The sequence below is a fragment of the Octopus bimaculoides genome, chromosome 11, assembly GCF_046866305.1.
Source record: "Octopus bimaculoides isolate indiv1 chromosome 11, ASM4686630v1, whole genome shotgun sequence".
Taxonomy (NCBI): Eukaryota; Metazoa; Mollusca; class Cephalopoda; order Octopoda; family Octopodidae; genus Octopus; species Octopus bimaculoides.
Window position 1 is genome coordinate 22,627,898 of NC_142938.1, and position 24,335 is coordinate 22,652,232.

The following is a 24,335-nucleotide window of genomic DNA, read 5'->3' on the forward strand; positions in this document are numbered from 1 at the left end:
TCTAGGACCACATTATCTCGTGTTTTTTCCATTTTGGAAACAGCAGGGTAATATGTTTGTTTTGTTTTAGGCATCCTAATCAGAGAAATATTTGGTCAACTCCCCAGCAGTGGACACCATCCATTTCTTTATATCGTAAACACTTTCTACCTTGACATTTATAACTTAAAGCCTGTGGTTGATTGAAATTAAGTTATTTACTTTGTATTAACTTCTTTCTGTTTTGAAGAACTGTGTGTTTTGGCTTTTTTTATTCATTATTAGAGTCCTGTATTTAGATTTTAGTTGATCTACAGATTTTGTTGTTATAAAAATACTATTGTGGCAGCCTTGGTCGATATGACATATATGCAGTTGACTATTTGTGTATCACAGCTCTGCTCCTGAAGACCTGAGCAGAGCCATTCAACGACAACCACTATAACTACTACTACAATTTTACAGATGATTTTACAAAAGGTTCTTTTATCTTGTTCTTATCTTTCATTGCATTGGACAGTCAACCAAAACTGAACTAGTTGGTTCTGAGAATGTTTCATGCCTATAGGATTAGCACCATCTTTATGTAACTGTAGAAACTAAACCATGAATATTTACATACAGTGTTTTAGTTTCTTAGTCATACGATGAACTTCATCCCCCAGCCAACCATCTAATTAATTAGGTCCAAGACCTTAAACTACCTTATATAATGTAACCAATCTGTTTTGACTTTGGCAGGTGCCATGTGTGTGCTCTTCTGCTGTGACGGAGACTTCCAAGGATACCAATAGTGTGAGTGTTAAGAAAACCAAGCACTACTAAGGAATCTTCCAAGTCCCAAATTCCTTACTGCATGTCTTCATGGAGTGCCCTCTATTACTGTTTTTTTGGCCATTGGTCTTCAGTGCTGGCTGCCTGATCACTCTGTTCCTTGTTACAGTCAAAAAAAAAATCCTGTAACAAATTTACTAACTTTAAAACTCACTTACCCAGATTAATATAATTGATAAAAAGAAAGAAAAAGAAATTGAAAATTATTATTATTATTATTATTACCATTATCATTATTTTTATCATTATTACTGATGACTAATTTCAATTTCATTCTAATATTGCAATGGTATTAAATATTCTAATTTTATTTTCACCCACCTCTTCTAGTTACCTCATTAACTCAATGTAGATGTCTTGCCTATAACAAACGCTGGTCTTAACTGTTGTTACTCTGACTACCATCACTCAACACCCACTTTTGTATTCTATTTCGCTTTACACAGCATCTGTCTTTTTAAGTTTTTCTCACAACTAACAGTTTTAATGTAATCTAACTTAAATAATACTCTGTTTTTTCATTGAAAGTTCTTTTTTCCTTTTGTCCTTTTTTTTCTTTTTTTTTTTCTTTCTTAAACTCTTAACTGAAATTACTACTTCAAAGGATAAATACTACTAGAAAGTTATTGCAGTGTGGAAGACACATGTTAGCCATTCCAAAACATGCAAAGACTGTTAACTTCACTTAAACATTTATCATTGATTATATAATGTCAAAATTTTTTCACCACACAAACTATGACCCGGTCGCTGAGAAGGACGCATGAGTGAAGTTCACAGTTCTTGTGTGATTTGATTAGCTATTGTCTTCCACACTGCAATTATTTGAGTTTCATCAAACAGTCTCAAATCACTTGCCTGGCAAGTACACCCACAAAATTGCTCAAAAGGTTTTCTTATATAAATTAGCTATACTGATATATATATATATATATATATATATATATATATATATATATATGTATATATATATGTATATATATAAGTCAGTAAATAGTGGGGTTGTGTTAACCGCACGTGGAGAAATAATAGGAAAATGAAAAAAAGCCAGAATGCTAAACTGGAAGCATATTTTAATAAAGATTTCTTCTAACAGGTTTTCATTGTGAAAAGCAAATTATCAAGAAGAAGGAGAATGAAAATGTTATATATATATATATAAAGGCAAAGTTGATTGAGTGTGTGTATGGGTTTACTGAGTTAAATGGAATAAGGAGAAAGTCACAACTAAACAAGATTTGAACAAAGGATCCAATACTAAAATTGCAGAAACACTAGATACTTCAATGCATTTAAGTTGATATGATACTGGCTCTACCATTTCTTCCATCTTAATAATATCAATGGATTTCATACAATTGATTTTAAGACATGCACACAATACCCATGTAGGAAAAACATCCAATATCATTTTGAAAACAAAAATAACGATTTCTAACTTTGATAAGTCCCACATCCTTCATAAATTCTAATTTATTACTTTCTCTTAACCTTATAGGACCTAAATTATCAGTATTTAGGAAAAACAAAATTATTTTCATTAGACCTTTCAGTTTAGGATAAAGAGTACATTTAATGTAAAAACTTAAATTTTCTTTATATATATATATATATATATATATATATATATATATAGTGAGAATTTACAAAAAAAAAAAAAACGAAGTTGGGTGTGTAAACAACAAACAGATGTATTATTTTAATGCTTGGGAAGTGAGAAAGTCTTTTATGTTTCGAGCTTATGCTCTTTGACAGAAAGGAACACAAAAATAAACAGGGAGAGAAAATAAAAAAGGTTTAGTGGCTGTGTGCATGTATGCATTATTCAGAGGTTAGTAAGTCTGCAACAACCACCAAATATTATAATTGCTTACATGCAATAATATTATTCAAACATAAAGAATCCTTAAAGCTTTTGATTGTTGTAGTTTTCTTCCCATAAGGTCCTAGTATCTGAAGTGTAATGAATAAACAACAATAGGTATTATAGGGTTAACTTAATCTCTAAGCTTTTCTTTCTCACTAAAAATTTTCTGCTTTAACTCATTGTCAGTCATTTGTCTTTTGGTGTTTTCCTTTGAGTCACTTCTTGTTTAATGACTGCTTTCTCCTCTCTTCGTTTCACAAAATTATAGTCCATCCTCCATTAACTAAAATTAACGTCCATCCTACCTGTATTTCCTAAAATTATTCCCCATCCTACTTTTCCTATTTCTATTTACTAAAACATATTGTTCACCTTTTAACAATACATCTCCACAATTTCTACACCTTTGTTCTTACCTACATTTTACTTAAATCAATTTTCTTGTAATTTTGAGGTACTATAGCTAAGACCAGCATTGTTTGTCTGTCAGATATCTTACTGCAGGCCTTGTGCAAGATAAATGATAAATGCAAGAGAAGTATTACAGTTATTATTATAATTATTTATAGGTAATGTAATGATATTACCCTGCTTGCTAAGCAGAGGAGGAAATCGGGGTTTGATTCCCTCACTCCATGGGGTTATTTTTGTTTTTGTTAAAACTCTTGTGACCAATAAAAAGAATCATTATTATAAAGGGTGATGGATTGACACGATAATTAAACTATTGAACAAAATGGTGGTGGAGTTGCAGAATAGATAGAACAACAGACCACCTACCTTGTTGTGTTTAGTTGTATCTCTAACAGTGGCGTTGTTTAGTTCTTAATACTTTCTGAATTTATAAAGTGGTGTCGGTTATATATAACACTTCTTTATTTTAAACAGTGGTGTTGGTTTTATATGTGTAATAATATATTTATTCTTAATCTTATACGGTGGTGTTGGTTATACTTATTACTTCCTTCTCATATACAATGTGGTTTCATGTTGGCTACAGTATACCTTGTAAAACTTGTTCTATACAGTGATGTGCTAGATTGTCTACAATACCTATTCTTAATCTATGACTTAGTGACGTGTTTGTTTACTGAAATGCTCTATCAAGCTAACTCCTAAGACAGTGTTAAAAACCAACTGTATTTGCCTCAGTAATAATTACTAACTTCATTTTTATCAGTGGGTTGTGTTTCATAATCCAAATGTGAGTTAACCAGTTGACTTTCTCCATCTTCCACTATACTGCAGTGTCCATCATTTGACAGGGAAGCTGCACCTTTGAGCAAATCAGCTGGTGACTTTACTTTGATTATAGATCCACTGTTGTTGTTGTTGTTGTTGCTGCTACTACTGCTGTTGTTCGTTGTTGTTGTTCCACCCTCTTCAGATCAGATATCCAAGCAGTGCCTCTCATATGGAATGCTATCTGGAGTGGTTTTGTTTGATATTGTTCTTATTATTTCTCCTGATTGCTCTCTCCATCTTTCTCCTCTCAATCAATTTCTACTGTTTGCTGTCTCCCTGCCCCCCCTCTCTCCCTCTCCCTCTCCCTCTCCCTCTCCCTCTCTCTCTCCCTCTCCCTCTCTCTCTCCCTCTCCCTCTCTCTCTCCCTCTCTCTCTCTCTCTCTCCCTCTCTCTCTCTCTCTCTCTCTCTCTCTCTCTCTCTCTCCCTCTCTCTCTCTCTCTCTCTCTCTCTCTCTCTATATATATATATATATATATATATATCTCTTACATATACCAAACTCCAGTCCAACACCTAACATTTCTCCTATTTACAACTAACAATCCATCTCTCACTAGAAATGTAATTGTTATTAACTTTTTTAAATTTAAAAAAAAAATAGAAATTAAGTTGAGATTTTCATTTAAAATAATTAAAAACAATATTTCTTGTAAATTAAATAATCTAATCGCTTCATCATTAATATTATTCTTACTATTAATATTATTATTATCATTATTATTATTGTTGTTGTTGTAATTGTTAAAAGATGAGGACAGTGTGGAACTCTGTTTCTAGTCCCTCTTTATGAAACAGTTTAATTTTTTATTAATCATTGTCTTGGCTAAATCATATTATTAATCTCTTGTTTCTTTTATCTCTCATTTCCTCTGTGTGTGTGTGTATGTATGTATGTATATATATATATATATATATATGTGTGTGTGTGTGTGTGTGTGTGTGTGTGTATAGCAATACACAGTAAAGGTGTAAGTGGGAACGTAAAATAAACATGCAAGCATGTGTTTACTAAAAACACATACTACCAAGTTTACTTTACATTTCTATTCACACACACACACACACACACACACACACACGTGTGTATATATATATATATTTGTGTGTGTGTGTGTACATCTCATTATCATCATTATTTTATGTATTCTGTTTAAATTTAGTCCAGATGCTCTAACATTGATGTATCTTTCTCTTCCTCTACCCATTCTCTCCTCTCTCTCTCTCTTTCTCTCAAACTGTCTTTCTGTCAACCTGTAGCCTCGTAAAGTTCTTCTTGACCAGTTAAGTTCTCTAGGTAGCAACTCTGAAGACAGGCTTCCCGACTGCTTTCTCATGGTAAACACAGCAGAATGGCAAGGTCAGGTAAGTGGTTGAATTAACCCTTTCTAAGTTCACAGTTACTTCAGCATTCCAGACAAACTAGAAATGCTTGTGTATGTGTGTGCAATACATAATATACAAGCATGCAGACATACGTAATATATAAAAAGAGAAAAAGTACTCAATATGAGGCATAAGGTGGTAGAAAATTCAATTGAAACTGGTCACAATTGAAGACCCAATTTCGATTAAATTTTATGTAGGCGTAGGAGTGGCTGTGTGGTAAGTAGCTTGCTTATGAACTACATGGTTCCGGGTTCAGTCCCACTGCATGGCACCTTGGGCAAGTGTCTTCTACTATAGCCTCGGGTTGACCAAAGCCTTGTGAGTGGATTTGGTAGACGGAAACTGAAAGAAGCCCGTTGTATATGTGTGTATGTATATATATATATATATATATATATATATATATATATTATGTATGTATGTGTGTGTGCCCCCAACATCGCTTGACAACCGATGCTGGTATGTTTACGTCCCCGTAACTTAGTGGTTTGGCAAAAGATACCGATAGAATAAGTACTAGGCTTACAAAGAATAAGTCCTGGGGTCGATTTGCTCGACTAAAGGCAGTGCTCCAGCATGGCTACAGTCAAATGACTGAAACAAGTAAAAGAGAGTAAAAGTATGTATTTTCAGAAGTTCATAATTCACTTTGTTGCAACTCAATTTCTTATGTACAATCATTGGAATGACAAATAGATGCATCTTTCTGTCAGTTTAACTATTGTACGTACTGAGAAACTCTCAGTAGTGATGAATTGAATCCTCGGCTTCTAAAGAAATAGCCTCTACTATATGTATTGAGCAATCGTTTTCTCACCTACACATCCAATCTTGTGTGTAGTAAAATTATTTAAGAAAAAAAAAAAACAGTGTAATTCAAGTTGGAAATATAGGAGTGAAAACAGAAGTAAAGGTGACCTCAAAATTTGTACTTATTACTGTACATTTCGAAATTTCAGGGATAAAACCCTTTATGAAGAGAAACTGGAAGATGGTAATGAACTGATATCTTTTGCCCAGATATGTTAGGCACAAGAAATTATACTGGCAGAAGATCTTTACTTCTTTTGTAGTTTGAATAGAATCAACATAAAAGAAAATGTCAGCCTAGGTGAGGTGGGAAGATATTATAAGTTAATCAGGGGAAGAAGGAATCCATGCCCATGATCTTTGCAGGCCTTGCTCCCAGCTATGAGATTGATGGAGCTGATGTCCAACATGAGCATCATCTGCTGGGATCAGAGTCAGTGGTGTTAGGCTTATCAGCAACTGTTCCTGAGATACCTCACTCCCTGTATACTAACTGTATGTCACTTCCTATAAAACTAACTGTAAACTTTAAAAATAGAGAAAATAGAAAAAAATAGCATAATGCATGTTAGTAGACCTTCCTTAACACTGTAGGAGAAGGTCTACAAACACTGCCAGTGCAGTAGTACCTTCTGTTAACATTGCCAATATTGTAGTTTATTCTATTATCACTGCCAGCACAGCAGTACCAGGATCTGCCAATACAACAGTACTTTCTAACAATACTGCAAGTGTAGTAGCAAATTCCATTAATACTGTTATTCAAGCAGTAATTTCTATTAACATTGTACTTTTGTCTTCTAATATCACTGTTAGGACATTAGTACTGCCTATTAATATGCCAGTACAGTTGATTAGTGGTATATTCTATTAACACAACTAATCTATCAGTACCTCCTGTATGCATTTCAAGTAGTCCAGAATAATCTAATAGTTCTGCTAATACAATTGTCTCTTTCAATGGCATTGCCTTATAGCCAAACCATCTTATTTGACAGTACTGTTCTTTCTCATAATGATCAGCCAGTGCAATTCTGTCTTATGATACTGTCAGCATTGCTGTAGCTTTTTAACAGCACTGCTAATATGTCTGAACTATTACTGACTGTGTTGTTAACAGATTATCATTAATTGTTAATAATAATATATATATAGTTGAGTTAATGCAAACACACTTCATACTGGGAGCACTAAAAAGGTGACTAGAATTGCAGTGAGGAAAAAAACCATATTGGTTAAAGATGAATATTATTGTTATTCTCCTCTCAAGTATGGGAAACAATTCCAGATGTGCTTTGGTCTTATTCTGACCTCATCAGCAAAGCACATGCTGGATTAAATATCTTAATACTATCTTGTTTTTAATGTAGTTGAATGTTGTCTTATTGTTAGAATAAGGTGCTACTTCACCTCTCCTCACAAGACTAACAATGTTTTGTTTTTGTTTATTTTGCATAGTTTCTGATACAGAAATGTCAGGACAAACCTCTCAAGCTGATCTCCACATGTACCTCAGCAGACACAAAAGCTGTGGTCAACTTTCTTGTGACCAGAATTCAGAAATTGTAAGTATTCCACACTGAAATGCAGATCAAAACAAGGCTATTTATTGTTATCAGCTTCCTTTCTTTGTTTCTTTCTCTCTTTCTGTCTAGCTATCTTTATCTCTTTCTTTTTATACTTTGTTTTCTTCTTTTCAAATTCATTATGATAGCTGTTAGATTACTGCTCAAACAGTAAACAATTCAACTCTTACTGTCTACCCTCTGTCCTTAGGGAAGACATATTGCTCTAAATGGGTTGTTTTAGTTTATTATTAGTATGTTGGCATGACAGTTGAAAAATCCATATCACTAATGCCGGATTGTTGATTTAACAAAGGCTTAATTTTTAATTGCCCAATCCACCAGCTATACATGGATACCAGAAGGAGGTGCACACAACCACAGTTTATTCTCATATGTGTATGTGTACTCTTAATATATTGTCAGGCAGAATTTGCATGACAGTGTGTAACATAAAAAAAAAAGCTATAAGGAAAGATACAGAATCCACATTTTATCTAGTTGTGATACAGGATGGATCTATCTGTCTATCTGTCTATCTATCTAGCATTATTCTCGAGCAACTATGCTGTCCCGGGTCAACCTTGAGCGACTGCAACACAACCAAAGCGTTCTATAGGGAGTTAGTGGAGGGGAGGTACGACGATGATCTCAGAGCAAACCTGGGCGTTGATGAGGAATACCTGACCCACCTGTTCAAGACAACTTTCATGCCAGGACCTATGGACAACTTCTAGAGATCCCTGGTTTGGCAGTGCTATCAAGAAGCGCTACCCGTTCAGGATAAGCTCTACAGGCATGGCTCAAGAAACACAGGGCTGACCGACCTGAGATTTTGTCAGACCGACGAAACCGTTCTGCACGCACTCGTACAGTGTCCAACCATTTCCAACCTGTGAGCCTATGTCGAACGAGTCAGTTTATCAACCGAGTCAATCGTGAATATTGTCATTCCTCCTTCCTTGAAACGGGAAAGAAGAGCCATTTTCATCATGCTTGTGGCTATGGCAAAAGAATGTGTATGGTGGATGCGTCTGAAAGGTCTAGAGATAAACACCTTCCTCTCTGGTCAATCTCTCATCAACTTCTTCAAGTATCACTTGCAGAGGAAGGTGAGAGTAGAGAGGGAAGTTTTGTCTAGTGAATGTTACAAAAAAAAGATGGGTGAATGTAGCAAGAATGGCATGTGTGAATGATGGAGCCAACTTGAGCATAATCCTATGAACCAAAAGAAAAGAAAGGAAAAAAAGAGTCACTTACTGTAATGTATTTTTTGCATGGCATTATTACCCAAGGTTACCATGGTCTTTTCCGTAGGCTTTTCTTTCCCCAGATAAACCTAATCTGTTTCCCCTTTTCACATTATGACATTTCTGTGATATACGATCCCTATTGATCGGTTTTTTGCTCCCACAATCCCTTTTGATCGAATTTCTCCACCCCGTTTTTTTTTCCTCTTCCCAAAAAGAAAAGCTGTACTTTGTATTTTGTCCCCTCTGTGTTCAGCCCTGTGTGGCCAGTAAAGAAACATATCTCTCTATCTCTCTCTCTCATTTGATGGGGCAGATCCAGTTGTTTCATCGACCAAATTACCTGCTCCTAAATTAACTTCTCAGTGGCTGAACTTACAAGAGGAACTAGACTGGCAGAAACCATATGGAAACCTTTCAAAGAGACTAGCTGTAATTTTAAAAAGCCAGCCTTATCAAAAGTTATGTTAGATCTGCCTGAGAAAACATTTGTCTACAGAATTCTCAGCCACTTATACCATAATTCAATTAGTAGGTACTTTAATTGATAGATCAACTAGAATATTCAGTTATGTCTGTGTATGTGTAATATAATGCATCTGTGTGTATTCATATGCATATGTCAGTTTTCATGCTGTTTGTTCTTACTATACTAACTCTTTTTCCAACACTTATCTGTTCTAGCTGCAACAGTAATTCCAAAAGTCCTTCTCCTATCAAAATTGGTGTGGCGGGCAACGATGGCTACATCAACTCTATATTGCGGCCATACGTTGAACAGTTCTCATCTAAGTCTCCTGACTGGCAACACTATGTCAGATTTCTAGTCATTCCATTTGGTAAGTACTTCTCTATTGTTTACTCACTGATGGGGGTGAATGTTAGACATGCATGTATTTTTTTTTTAACACAGTGGAAGCTAAATAATATGGCTTTACCCACATTGACATTAACTACATATTTGAGGGCAAGGCTGTTCTCAACTAAAGCATTGTCTATTATTGTATCCCTTTGCTTTTCATCTCTTGAGGAGATTGATAAAATATAAATTAACCCCAGTAAGATTTGAACATGGAACATAGAGTAAATAAATATTGATTTCTAATATGTGCACAAAGCTTCATTTGGGTAAGGAGAGTAGTATTGTCAATCCTAACATTCCCTAACATACCCAAGTGGGTACTTATTTTATCAATTTCAGAAGAATGAAAAACAAAGTCTACCATAGCAGAAATTTGAAATCATAATGGAAACCTGTGCTTGTCCCTCTATCATACTTTAGCCTTTCAACACCTGGCATGAAACCACCTGTCTCCATTTTGCGAGTTACATGACAACCTTGCTAGTTCCAGTGCCAAGATAAAAAAGCCCCCAATACACTTTATAAAGTGGTTAGCATTATGAAAGGCATCCGGTCATAGAGACCAGGCCAAAGCTGACATTGGAGCTTGACACAGCCTTGTAGCTTACCAAATCCTGTCACACTATCCAACCCATGCCAGTATGCAAAGTGGACATTAAATGCTGATGAATGTAAATGAACATAAGTAAATGTCACTATACCATTGCCCTATCAATTCTGCCAGTCTCCTTAAATATTGTGAAGTATTTATGGTCTTATATCTATCATTTCTGCCACACATCACTCCTCATTGGAAGTGAATAATAATTATGAAGGGGACAGAAATGATGATGATGAAATTTGACTAGATATAGGGTTATGCTTTATAAGAAGGGAGGTGTATAATAATCTGGATCTACATCAGTATTTTAGTAGTTCTTGTTTCATTAACAGCTTTTATCTCCACCTTTTGACCTCAGTGAAATTTGAACAGAATCCACAGGGACAAACCTCAATACTTTTGTTAAATTTAGTATCAGATTTTAGTCTTCATCAATTTACATCAACAAAAGATATATGCATCCACACACACACACACACATGCACACAATGGGCTCCTCACAGTTGCCATCTTCAAATTCTACATAAAAAGTATTGGTTAACCCATGAGGGTATGGTTCATGACATATGCCCAAAGTATCATAGAGTGGAATGAAACCGAGGACTGTAGGTGTGAAGTGATCTTAACTACAGAGCCATGCCTGATTAAGCAAATCTTTAATCAAAAGTATTCCAGTCATGACTATCTCACCTTATTTTTTTCAGGATTCGTATACCCAAGACTACATTATCCTATGTATCTTGTTTTAAGGTAGTAACATGTGATTTGAGGGAAGTCTGGGTGCTACTTTCTTTCTATCTGAGCATGCAATTATAGAGACACTTGCCCCCACTGATTCTGGTAAGTTTGGATGATGAGAATGGCTCTTAATTTTCCTTTTGTCTTTCTCTTTTTCTAGGTGCTAGTTCAATTGGAAAGTATTTAGCTAATATTGATTCAGTGTACAGTTCTTTATTTACTGACAACTCCTGGAAGGAAACTTTTGAGAAGTCAGAAAACCAGAAATTAGGTAAGTCCTTTCTGTCTCGTGTAATGTTTTCCATCTGAAGTTGTAACATCTACTGCTTTAATGTAGAAACAAGGTGGTCATTTCAGTTTAATACTAAGACTGACAACTCAATCTGCACTATTGATGTCTTCTTGTGGGGAATGAGGTAGGGGAAATGAGCTTAGTCACTGGAAGAAGGGCAAAACTTTTTTTTTTTTTGCTATTTGGTCTCCAAGAAGAAAGTAAGAAACCACATTTGTGAGTTGCTGCAGGAAGCAGTTGTCCATCATGATACCAAATTATCCTCACACTACAGAACCAGTCTGAATGTTTGCACCAGAACGGACACTGCTAAAGACACTGAAATACCAAGTGATGGTTGTGTTTTGGGCCGTACACTTAATTCTACATGTTTTACTTCAAGTACCTCTATGAAATGAGTACCAGATCATCAGGAGTTATTATACCTGTTAACCACAAAAGATGTGTGGGCTTCTTCTCATGTTTTGATGTGCAACGTGAACTTTGTAAACAAAAGCTTATTCAGTGTTGTTTGTTTCCAGTTTACCATGTAACTATGTCTGGGAAGTGGCTCAGTAAACTACAGATTAGTGCTTTGCATGGAAACAGTGGCGACAGAAAGAGCATCCAGCCATAGAAAATCTGCCCCAATAAATTTTATCTGACCCATACAAGCATGGAAAAGTAGCTCTTAAAAAGCTGATGTCCTTTCCAGGAAGCAACATTGCCTCTCCATTTAATGCTATAAAACTGAAGTAGCCAACCACATCCAGCCCAAATATTCTACATGTTGAGATCCAACCTCTCTCACCTACCCTACAATGTCATTCTAAAAGTAAACAATTACATCAGCAAAATTTTGAAGCTATGAGATAATGCACAATTAATTTAAAGCCATGTGAATAAATAGGCATTACACTTGACAAAGTGATCTGCATGCTGAAGGGTTAAGAATTCTTTGACAATTAGCAAATATTTTTACATTACATTAACTTAATGATGTCTTAGTACATTCATTACCCTTCAGCTTTACAAGTTACTTTCATTGTTTATGCATAACTGGTCATACTTATATTTCAGATTCACAAGAAATATACAACCGCATCTCCAAGTACATGAGCAATGCCAACTACCTCCTCCCAATAGCTATCGGAGAAGCTATGGTCACCTACAAAGGCAGAAAGTAAGTATCATGTATTGACCACTTACTCTGATTTTATTATCTTCAGTCTGTTTCTTCCACTATTCTTCTTTGAGACACAGTAACACACAGACATATGCAGACAGTACAAAAGTGATTAAGTATATTTATTCCTACATGCGCACATCATTTTATATATATATATATATATATATAAATTGTAGATCACCTCAACCACGAGCTAGCATACACTGGTGCTTACAATTGTCAAGTATTACCTCTAACATTTACTTTATATATATATATATATATATATATATATGTAGATGGTTGCTTAACTGGCCAAAACTTTGAAGTCACCATCAACAACATCCTTGTATAAGAATAATAAATTTGTATTCTACAAAAATATAGAGTAACCCATCAGATTAATGTGAAATTGCTTTTATTATAACTGAACATAAAAGCAAACTATATATATGTATATATATATATATATATATATATATATATATATATTGACGTGTAACGATGAAACTCAGTATGCACGTGTTTCCTTTGTGTTTCCATGCATATTCAAGTTTTATAATTATATGTCCCAGCATTTATACTGAAGATCCACAGATGGTTAATTCATCAACTGATTGATTTAATCATTAATGGTGAAACTTTGGAGTATAGAATTAACTGATATTTTAATTCTTTCAAATTGTCCTGCTTGCTTACAATCAAAGTGCTTTAAATAAGAATGTTCTTTCGTGGTTTGGAAATTTTATACACTCATATATATATATATATATATATATATATATATATATATATATATATATATTTGAAGATAAGCAACAAAAATTCAATAGGTTATAGCAGTACGTACGTTTCGTACAAGCTCCATTTATTCATGTGGTGAGAACACCACAGAATGTACAATGAAAATGTATTCCTCAGCTTGTACGAAACGTACATACTGCTATAACCTATTGAATTTTTGTTGCTTATCTTCAAATTTTTATTCACCAAATCTCTTGATTTTGTTTTTGGTTTTTATCCTACCAAATTTTGGTGCCTCAAACATTTTAAGTACCACGTTTAATCTTTTGATTAAATCTATATTATTATATATTTTTATATATATATATATACATATATCTTTGTACTTGTTTCAGTCATTAGACTGGGGCTATGCTGGGGCACTGCATTGAATGGTTAATCAGATAACTCAACCCAATACTATTTTTAAATCTGATACTTCAGTCCCTTTTGCCAAACCACTAAGTTACAGAGTCATAAGCACACCAACATCAGTTATCATACATATGTACGAATGATGCACTTCTGCAGTTCCCAGCTATCAAATTCACTCGCATGACATCAGTCGGCCCAGAGCTCTAGTAGAAGACACTTACTCAAGATGTTATGTAATGGGACTGAACCCAAAACCCAGCCCAGTACAACCATACAACCATTATATAATTATTTGTTCGAAGATGATAATTCATTCTCACTTTCTAATTTCTTGTTACATATACAATTATTCAGTCAGTAGTCCCTGATACACTAGCCTCTAAAGGATCACACATAACAAAAAGTTCTAAATAGCATGAGTTTACTTTCAGATATACTCATTAGGTTATATTCTTTTTGTATTACCTGAAATAGAATACCCGCATATCTATTAATCCCCAAAAACTGAAATATATATATATATGTGTGTGTGTGTGTCATTTTTATTACCATATTTTGCTGAGTTTTTTTTTTTTTTTTTTTTCCTTTTTAATAGTATAAAATATTTATTAAAGATTCTTTTTCAATACGATTTGACTGAGCCTTCCCCTGTCTGACCAGCTCCAGTTCATTTGTATGAGAAATGCTTTTATTAAATCTGACACACCTGTATAATCTTTGCTTTTATTACAGTTCATGGAATATTTTACATTATAACAGTTTCCCCCCACACACAGAAAAGTAGAGTAGTTAAGATTTTATTTTGGGAGGAACCCTATTCCCATCTTATAACATGTATATGCAGGATGTTTTATCTCAAGTTCAAGTCCATACACAACGTGGTTAATAGATCGAGTAGTAAGATTGTGTTTAGATAAAATATTAGGTCTAGGTATAGACGTGTGGTTGAGAAGTTCCCTTTGTTATCATGTAGGGAGTGTAATGTTGTGTGATGACCTCCAGTATGTGTGCTTGTGTGTGTGTAAACAATTAGGACCTGGGCAGCTCCCCAGCTGGCCAGATCCTATCAGACTGTGCAATCCAGGTCATCATGAATAGCAGACATTAAATGATGATACACAAAATGATGTAACTGAATTATGTAATCATAAATTATTTCGTGTAATTGTCTTAAGCATGTATATAAGTGTACCATGATTAACTTATATATGTAATAAATATTATTATATTTTTCTCTGATATTCTCAAGTGCAACATAGTGCATATGAATGATGTTTCAGGTGCATATTATACAGTTGTGTGGTGAGAAGCAATGTTACTAAGCCAGGTATGTAGTATAGAAGATGTATAGGTGGAATATTTGTGGCAGACTTAATTGTGTAAAAGTGTCAAATTGCAGAGGACTCACTCAGATATATACATAGGTTTCAAACATTTCATACAACTGAATTGACTCTGTATAGAGATGCTCATACCTGTAACATATTCACTTCATTCTTTTTTCATATTTTCACAATTTTATTTCTTTTTGTTTTCTTTTTTTGTTTCTTTTTAATGTCCTTTGATAACTAATTTTCTATTAATCTCAAATTAGCCCATGATTAAGGAGTCTACCTGGAATTGCCCAGAATATACACAATTTTAAACAATCACCAGTGTGGTAGTCCAAAGAAAGCAACTGCCCATCTCAGCATTTTTAATTGAAGATCACCAAATTGCATTTATTACAGAGACAGTATATCAGGGGTTTCTACAGTCACTGAGCCAATGAACACTTACTAATCATTATTAATTAATCCAATTGTCTTCATTATTGGGATTTTTTTTTTGTTCTTCCTTTCTCTCTCTCTAATCTGGGCTTCCCTTCTTTGCCTGACTCTAGACTAGCCAGATCATCAAGTGTGCAACCTATGAGGCAAGATGGATTCTATTCCCACCATCACTCCACTGCTACCAGGTAAACGACATGAGGTGAAACTGTCACTGTCCTCACTGAATCAAGTTTCCCTTATGACTCTGGGCATGAATGAACCAACACCGTACCACACATACACATGCTCCCATACATAAAACTACACTCACCTCTCTCCCACACACACACACATACATTTTCACACACGGTGTTTCTTTGTTGTGTGTAATCTATACAACATAGTGTGGTAGCACTTTAACCTATTAGTCAATTTGTGCGTGTGCATGTGTGCGCATGTGCAGGGCCTTATTTAAACAAGACCCAGCATGGAACTGCATCTCACTAAATTAGCACTGTAGTTGTTAGGCACCCCGTAAACTCTGTTGTTGTTACTGTCTAAATCATTATTATTATTATCACCTTCATCAATGCCATTATCATTATTATTATTATTATTATTGTTTTCTCTTCCCTCTTTCCCAATGATCTTAGACTAGTGTTGTTTACCTGGAGTTCCCACATATTTGTACCTGTGCCACACCTGTAGTAACTTCTACCTTCAGTGCACTAATTTCCTTCATTAGACTGTAGTAAGTCATTGGTGTTTCTTAGATTCTTAACTTCTAGTCTGTCTGTGTGTCACTCTTTTGTTGAGCTATGCCACCAGCCTTCACTTGATCCTCAACATAGCTACTGTCTCCTTCAAAATGAAATGGATTGATTGTCTTCCTGGAGGTAACAACTCAGCCTCCATCACCATTATGGATATTGACACCCTTAGAAGTTGTTAGAGACTTGGTGATAGCAGGCTGAGCTTCTAACTCCAGTCTCTTGACACTTGAATTAGGCTGTAACCTTATTTCCAATGGAGAGAGAGACATTGAAGGCTATTTTAGTAACTTAATCATATAGTTTTATAACAGTGACCTTTCAGTACTTGTTGACTTATTACTTAAAACATATCAGTTTTTGACAATATAATGTCAATTAAAAAGTGTATTATACTGACAGCTTAATAGGATAGTATTGTAGTTCGCTTGAAGCATTGTGTATTGTTTGTAAAGAATAAAAAGTTTTGAATGGTACAACAATGCACTATAATACAAAAAATTGACTATATACTTGCTGTAATTTAGTTATCTATAGTCTGATGATATTTCAGAATACAATTCCTTCTTCAGATATTCTTAGATGGAGTCTCTGCTATAAACAGCTTAATGTTGATTATGGTGAGGGATTGTATGGCCTTTTACGTTTCGATGTGAAGTGGGTAATATTTTAGCTACTTCATACTGACTATGGAAGATGCTAATGCATTATTATTGACTTGGGAGAGGAAATTGATATATTGCTTAATCTTGACAATGAGGGGCTCATTATCATCAGTTAACATCCATGTTACATGCTGGTATGGGTTGGATAGTTTGACAAAATCTGATGGGTCCAAGGACTGCATCTTATCCTAATGCTGGTTTCTATAGTTGGATGCCCTTCCTAACACCATGAATGTATAATGGTATATTAATGATTATGGAGAGGAAATATGTTAACAACTGAGAAGTTTATAAATTGAGGGAAGTAGTTTGGTATGGTAATGTTTATTAGAGAAGAAATTTTTGATAGCCTAATGCCGACAATGGAGAAATGTGTGAACAAGAGTTTAATGTTCACTTTCTTGAAGTGGTGGGGTGGAATGTTGACTGAAAATTAGAAATATAATGAAAACCTGAAGTTAACAGTCAAAAGTGAATAGATTGACTGTAAAGAGGGAATATAGAGATAGTTTAATGCTGAATGGCAAGGAATATGTTGACAGTTTAATGCTGATTGCCAAAGAATATGTCTACAGTTATATGCTAAATGTCAAGGAACATATTGACAGTTTAATACTGTCAAGAAATATGGTGACAATTTAATAATGACTAACAAGGAATATGTTGACAGCTTAATACTGACAAGCTAGTATGTTGACAGCTTATATTATACAGCAGGACAGTTATGAAGAGGTTTTATATTTTCTATCCACATCAACACAAATGTTTTTTTTTTTCTTTTCCATTTGAAAACCATTTCATTTTGTTCCATTGATTTACATGTTCTGATAAATACACAATTTGCATCACAGTTTTAATAATTTAAATGATGCTTAGGGTATTTTTCACAAAATTCAATTTCTCAGCAATTAGGAAGCTGAAATATTGGTTTCAAAAGAAGGCAACAAACTTTTTTTTATTGTTATTTAAGTTAATATTTTAGTTTGAATCAGTTTTGATATTTTAGCATGTATGTTTAATTTGTTCCATTTATGTTCTTTCTGCATTTTTGTAGTTGTTTAGACAAGCAGGTATATTTTGGCTGAAATATGCATCAGCAATTTTCTGTATATCTTATTTTACATATCCATATATATATATATATATATATATATATATATATATACATACACACACACACACACATACACACACATATATATATATTTAGTTCATATTTTCAAAAATTATTTTCATAATTTTAAAATTCATTGATATTAATTTAAAATAAAGAAGCTATTATTATTATCATTATCATCACCATCATGTTCATTCATGTTCAGTTTGAGTGATCCAAATGATTGCAAGATATCTTGTCATTTGTTTAAATTTTCTCTTTAGTTAAAAAAAAAAAAGGTAGCTATATTTATCTAGATTTATCTGAAGAAATTTTATTCATATCTTACATATGTATCACTATATTGACCAGACTATCAGATGTTATACACCACTGATCACAATGCACTTCTTTGCATTGGTGTAGCTTTCAGATAATGTCACTCTGCTGGTTAGGCAGGCAGATAGGCAAGCAAGGGCAACCTCCCTTTTGACTGGAACACCAATCCATTACAAGGTTACTCATTTACAGCTGAGTAGACTGAAGGAATGTGAAATGAAGTGTTTTGCTCAAGAACACAATGTATTGCTGTTCTGGGAATCGAAACCATGATCTTGTGATTGTGAGTGCAACACCCTAACCACCAGGCTATGCACATTCTCTAATGTGTGTGTGTGGTGCAAAGAAGGGGACAAGCTCTATGGAGTGGAATGAGATCAGTGTTGTTGCAAAATTCAACTTCTACTGAAGATAAATTTAACTGGAAAAGGATTCCTGAAAGTTGTTGATTGCCGGGTGCGGGATTTGAGTGAAGTCTTTACTGTGAAATTTGTTGGATGAGACATATTGGAAGAGAAACAAATCAGAAAATAAATAAATAAATAAACTGGGACTGATAGAAATTCATAGATCGCAAGGTATTAATGGTGGCTTTGAGAGATAAGGGTTGATTCTATGAACATTAATACAAACCTCACTAGAAACATCAATAAATATCTATTTACTAACAATATCTAGAGTAATTTTGCTTGTAGATAACAAGTATGTATCTAAAACCATAAAATGGGAAAATGCCTGTTTTTCTTTGGTCATTTTACTTTGATAATTTTATGATTCATTATGATACAAAGGTCAAATTGGTTTTTTGAAGGCATGAGATTTTATGTTCCCAAATATATGTTTCTAAATGTATGCTCCGTCAATAGTTATAAGGGTTGTAACTCAAATGGAATCTGCTAGTTATTGAAGTTGTTTGGTTAATGAAGATTGCTAAAATGGATAATAAAACCCAAAATGCTCTGTTTACTTATTGTTTACTTCAATTTTTCCTAATGTCATACTTGAAATTCACTAGGTTCCACCACTTTGGCTTTTCATTTTTCTGAGATCCATAAAATAAGCACCAGTAAATACTGGGGTTGAAATCACTGGAGCCCAACACCCTTTCAACCCTTTTTTTTTTTTTTTTTGCCAATGTATAAAATTACAGCCGTTGTGATCTATTATTCCTTTCTGTGTATATATATGTATTTGCTCTTTGATTTTTTTTCACTGGTTTTCATTCATGGACTGCAGCCATGATAAAGTACCACTGTCAAGAGTTTAGCTTTGAATGTGGTATGACAGTATTGCTTATTGATTCCTGTACTTACTTCAACCTGGTACTTATTTTATAAATCTCTTTTTGTTGTTGAGCCGCTAAGTTATAAGACATAGAAGGATACTAACATAAATTACTGCAGTTCTTATACCATAAACACACACACACACACAAAATTAGTTTCTAAACAGTTTACCAAATTCCACACACAAGTTCTTAGTTAACCTGAGTTATAATAGAAGATATTTGACAACCACTCAGTGTGGTCTCAAAATGTCATAACCATATGGCGATGAAACAAACTTCTCAACTACATAGCTATTTCAGTTTTAATGTAGATTCTTCTTTCAAAGTTTTACTAACATTTATATTTTTTCCACTCTCTCTATTCTTGTCCTTTCAAGGATATCTTTTGGTGAAGTAAATTTAATTTAGTCTATGTAAAATTAAGAGATTGATTTAGCTTCCAATATGTTTATGTCTGTATCCTCTGTCTGACACTTTTTCTACAATTTTCTACTTCCAGCAGTGATGAAGAGTCAACACAAATATTTATTCCTTTCATCAGTGTAAGTAAATCTTTTGGTTTATGTGTTCCAGACTCTAACACTTTTGTCTCTGTCCTTATCAGCCTTTTAGACACACTCATATATGTGCATAAATGGGTCCTCTGTTAGCATTGACAATGTGTATTGCAGTTGTTCAGCCAACGACACTATTTAACAGATACATGTGCTCTTAACATAATCTTCAAGCAGTGTCAACATGTTATTGTAGCAAAGCTGGACACTTGGAATTACAGGTATACACCATGAAATGGGCGACACACACATTTCCACTTGCTCAATTTCACTCACACAAAGTTTGGATTGAGTGGATGCTATGATAGAAGACATTTGCCCAAGGTGCTGGGCAGTATGTCCAAAGTCAGGACCTCATGTTTACAAAGCAAACTTCCTAACTACAGGGTCATGTCTGCACCATTCATATGTGTGTGTATACATGTACACACACAATCATTTACATACATATCTCTGATAGTATTTATTTTTCTATTGCAGGAGGTGAAGATTGGTTCCCCTGATTATCTAAATGCATCAGGTAAGACTTTTGTCCTTCTTTCTTTCCTTAAATAATTTTTAAATCCCTTGAACACCCTCTTCACTCTCAACTAAATAGGTAATGCAATACATAGGGAAAACTCCAAAGATTGACTAACAGCATTCAGATCAGGCCTCCTGCTCTCTCCCACCAGTTGCAGAGGCCCTGCAAAGGTCATGGGTACTGCCTTTCCCTCTAGGTTGAAATATATATATATACACACACACACACATACACACATTTTATTTGTAATCCTGCACATACACACAGCCATTCCTGCACACTCGCACACACACACACACACACACACACACACACACACACACACACAGATTTTAAATATTACTTTTTGTTAATTTCATGGCACAAAAGCTAAAGTGATCAATATATAATGTGTTAGAAGTGTGTGTGTGTGTGTGCATGCACATATATATATATATATATATATATATATATATGTGTGTGTGCATGCACACACATACACACTTCATAACCATATATATATATATATATATATATATATATATATATACATACTCTCTCTCTCTCTTTACTCTTTTACTTGTTTCAGTCATTTGACTGCGGCCATGCTGGAGCACCGCCTTTAGTCGAGCAAATTGACCCCAGGACTTATTCTTTGGAAGCCTAGTACTTATTCTATCGGTCTCTTTTGCTGAACCGCTAAGTTACAGGGACGTAAACACACCAGCATCGGTTGTCAAGCGATGCTGGGGAGACAAACACAGACACACAAACATATATATATACATATATATATACATATATACGACGGGCTTCTTTCAGTTTCCGTCTACCAAATCAACTCACAAGGCTTTGGTTGGCCCGAGGCTATAGTAGAAGACACTTGCCCAAGGTGCCACGCAGTGGGAATGAACCCGGAACCATGTGGTTGGTAAGCAAGCTACTTACCACACAGCCACATATATATACATACATATATTGTGAGTAAATCATAAATCCAAAAGAGATGCACGCTCTAAGTTGTGGAGTAATTAGATAAAGATAATTATGGTTGGTCTCTGGGGTAGACCAGCCATAACTATCTTTAATTAATGTATATATATGTATATATATAAAGTATGAAGATATAGACATGTCATAGGTACCACAATAATATAATCTTAGTGTCATGTTGTACATACACTGAAATTTTATATATACTATAATGTAAAAGGTAGCAAAGAAAGGATGACAAAAGAACTTAGAAATTTATGGGGAAAATGATAAAACAACACAAACAAATGAAAACATTCAATCTCTCCTCAATTATCAACTAAAAATTTTCAAAATTTCAACAGTTTCAAACCTTAATTGTTCCTGGACAGCATACCTTGATCCTGGCAAAGAGATAACACCTGATGTTAAGGATCTCCAGCCTTCATCAGGAGGTTAATAGGACTGCTAATACTATGAGTGATGAATAACATTATACATCCCAGCTTTAGCGGGAATTTTAAAATTTACTTTTCCAAGTCATCTGAAACCTTGAACCACTTTTTGCTGCAGTGTTTTTGTAAAATTAAACAGAAAAGCACACAATCCTTCAAAATATCATGAGAGCTGCTTTAAATAACATAGAAATAAATAGACATGTCATGTATTTGTATAATATAATTTTAGTGTATAAACTTTAATAATGCACTCAAAGAAAGAGGAACCTTTTTTTGTGTTTACAAGCTAAATATTGTTTGACTTTCCAGTAGATATCGAGGAGTCTGTGACCTGCCCAACACTGTCAGGTTCACCGCCATCTCAAGTGGCGCCAACAGAGAAAACCAAAGACGGGCATCACACTCCACCAAATTCACCAAATGTTAGCTTAATGTCCCCCAGCCAGAGGTAAGTGTTTTATGTTTGATTTAGCAGGTAAATATAGGCAGAGTTTTGTAATTTCATCTTTGTACTATGACAGATCCAGTTCACATGGCTGCTAGTATATTGTAAACAGTGCTTCAAACCAATGATTTCTTTGTTGATTTTATCATGCTTGCTACTACATTCATCCCCTCTGCAGGAGAAGTTATGTGTGATAGTGTGCTCTACTATCCAATAGCTCCACCTCTTAACTCAATGCTATGGTGATCTGAGGTGGATTGTGACTCATGTGTGAACTACTTAACTAACCATGGCTCTAACTAGATTTTGTCTGTTTCTTCATTTTCAAGTATTTATTTATTTCATGGTTAGATCAGTGCAGTTAGTGTACCTCTAGAATAATGCAATTGAATGGTGACTGGAAAAAGATGGACACAGAGAGTTTCCAGGGGGATGATATGTTGTGGTAAAGGATTTAACAGCGTTTAATACAGGAGCCTAGATGGGGAGGTAGGTTAGATAATAAGAGTAGGAGTACACACAGTTAGGAGAGATGAGTGAGCCTGGGGCACATTGTTGGAGATGACACAAGATTAAACAGCTCCAAGGATCAAAGGCCAATAGAAACGACAATGAAAAAACAATAGCACAAGTGTGGACCGGAGCTTGGAGTGTATTAATTAATGTTTGTGTCTGACCAGGCAAAACATTACTACTCTATTAATTAGTCTCTCAAACTGACAACAGCACCAGAATTTGTAACCATCTTATCCGTTTCCTGCAGAGTCTTCATTCTCTGTTTCTACAAGGAATATTCAACCACCATATGTTATACTCTATATTTTCGCAGGTTGAACTTTCATCTTTTGATGGCATTCTTGCCATGACCATCCCATTTTCTTTTTGGAGGAGGGTGTGTATTATATCTAGGACCTCGGTTCATGTGATTTGGGGACAGTAGTGTTAGAATTTTAGGGAGTCCTGACTGCTATGTCTATCAGGTTGAGCTATTATTGTGCTTCTATGTAAGCAGTGTACTTTATACAGCCTGATTGATCTGTAATAAGAATATTAGGCATTTAACTGTAAAAAAAATGTTCCACCAGTACAGTATACAAAATATTTTGAGTTTATAAAAGACATTCCTCTTGCTCATACTAAATAACAGTAACCAATGTTCCCTTTAAGCAGTGTGCTTGTGTGCACACACAAAGTTTTCAAGATGAAATCAAATTTCTTAAAATTGAAGATGGTTATTTGCATGAATGTGCATACACTTAGCAAAAACAGACAAAATTTGCCAACAAACAAATTTTTGTGCACACCCACAGCTAAAAATTAGGGGGAAACATTGGGAGAATAGCCTCCCTTGAATCTATTGTACTCTTGAGAGGTTATCTTATTAAAAGTCTTGAGTAAATGGTATATTCCTAAGACAATGTAGGGAGGAGTAGGAAAGATTTTTTTTTTAACAACTGTACTAGGAAACCTGCAAGTTCATTCAGTGAATGAACATAGAGGATAGTGATACATCTATTACTGGGTTATGATGGAAATGCAATGGTATTACTACACTAAATGAAGTTGATAGAGTGAGAGAACCGTATTGCTACAATTGAATGTAGTAATATAGCCACACTAAAAGAAGGAAGATAGACAAATATAACTTTCTTGAGGCAGGAGAAATAAAGTGGTGAGATACAGGGATAAGTGATTACACTTATAGCTGTAATGATATAGCTATAGTGGAAAAGAGATACCACCTTTTATAATTCTCTCTC

The 24,335-nt window shown here is 34.5% G+C and overlaps 1 protein-coding gene across 50 annotated transcripts in view; it reads left to right on the forward strand.

Annotated features, from left to right (window-relative positions):
* Positions 1–24,335, forward strand: part of LOC106879405 (phosphofurin acidic cluster sorting protein 2) — a 296,592-nt gene that overhangs the window by 261,894 nt on the left and 10,363 nt on the right. For 6 of the 50 annotated variants that reach the window (XM_089360542.1, XM_089360551.1, XM_089360526.1 and 3 more), the window contains 9 exons: positions 5,184–5,288; positions 7,581–7,687; positions 9,622–9,776; positions 11,299–11,409; positions 12,490–12,592; positions 15,618–15,692; positions 20,144–20,186; positions 20,679–20,718; positions 22,440–22,578. In XM_089360542.1, coding sequence (XP_089216668.1) covers positions 5,184–5,288; positions 7,581–7,687; positions 9,622–9,776; positions 11,299–11,409; positions 12,490–12,592; positions 15,618–15,692; positions 20,144–20,186; positions 20,679–20,718; positions 22,440–22,578 — 878 coding nt within the window. Of the gene's footprint in view, positions 1–720; positions 775–5,183; positions 5,289–7,580; positions 7,688–9,621; positions 9,777–11,298; positions 11,410–12,489; positions 12,593–15,617; positions 15,693–20,143; positions 20,187–20,678; positions 20,719–22,439; positions 22,579–24,335 lie in introns of all 50 variants that reach the window. The other 44 variants (XM_089360530.1, XM_089360572.1, XM_089360533.1 and 41 more) reach the window with 15 other exon arrangements.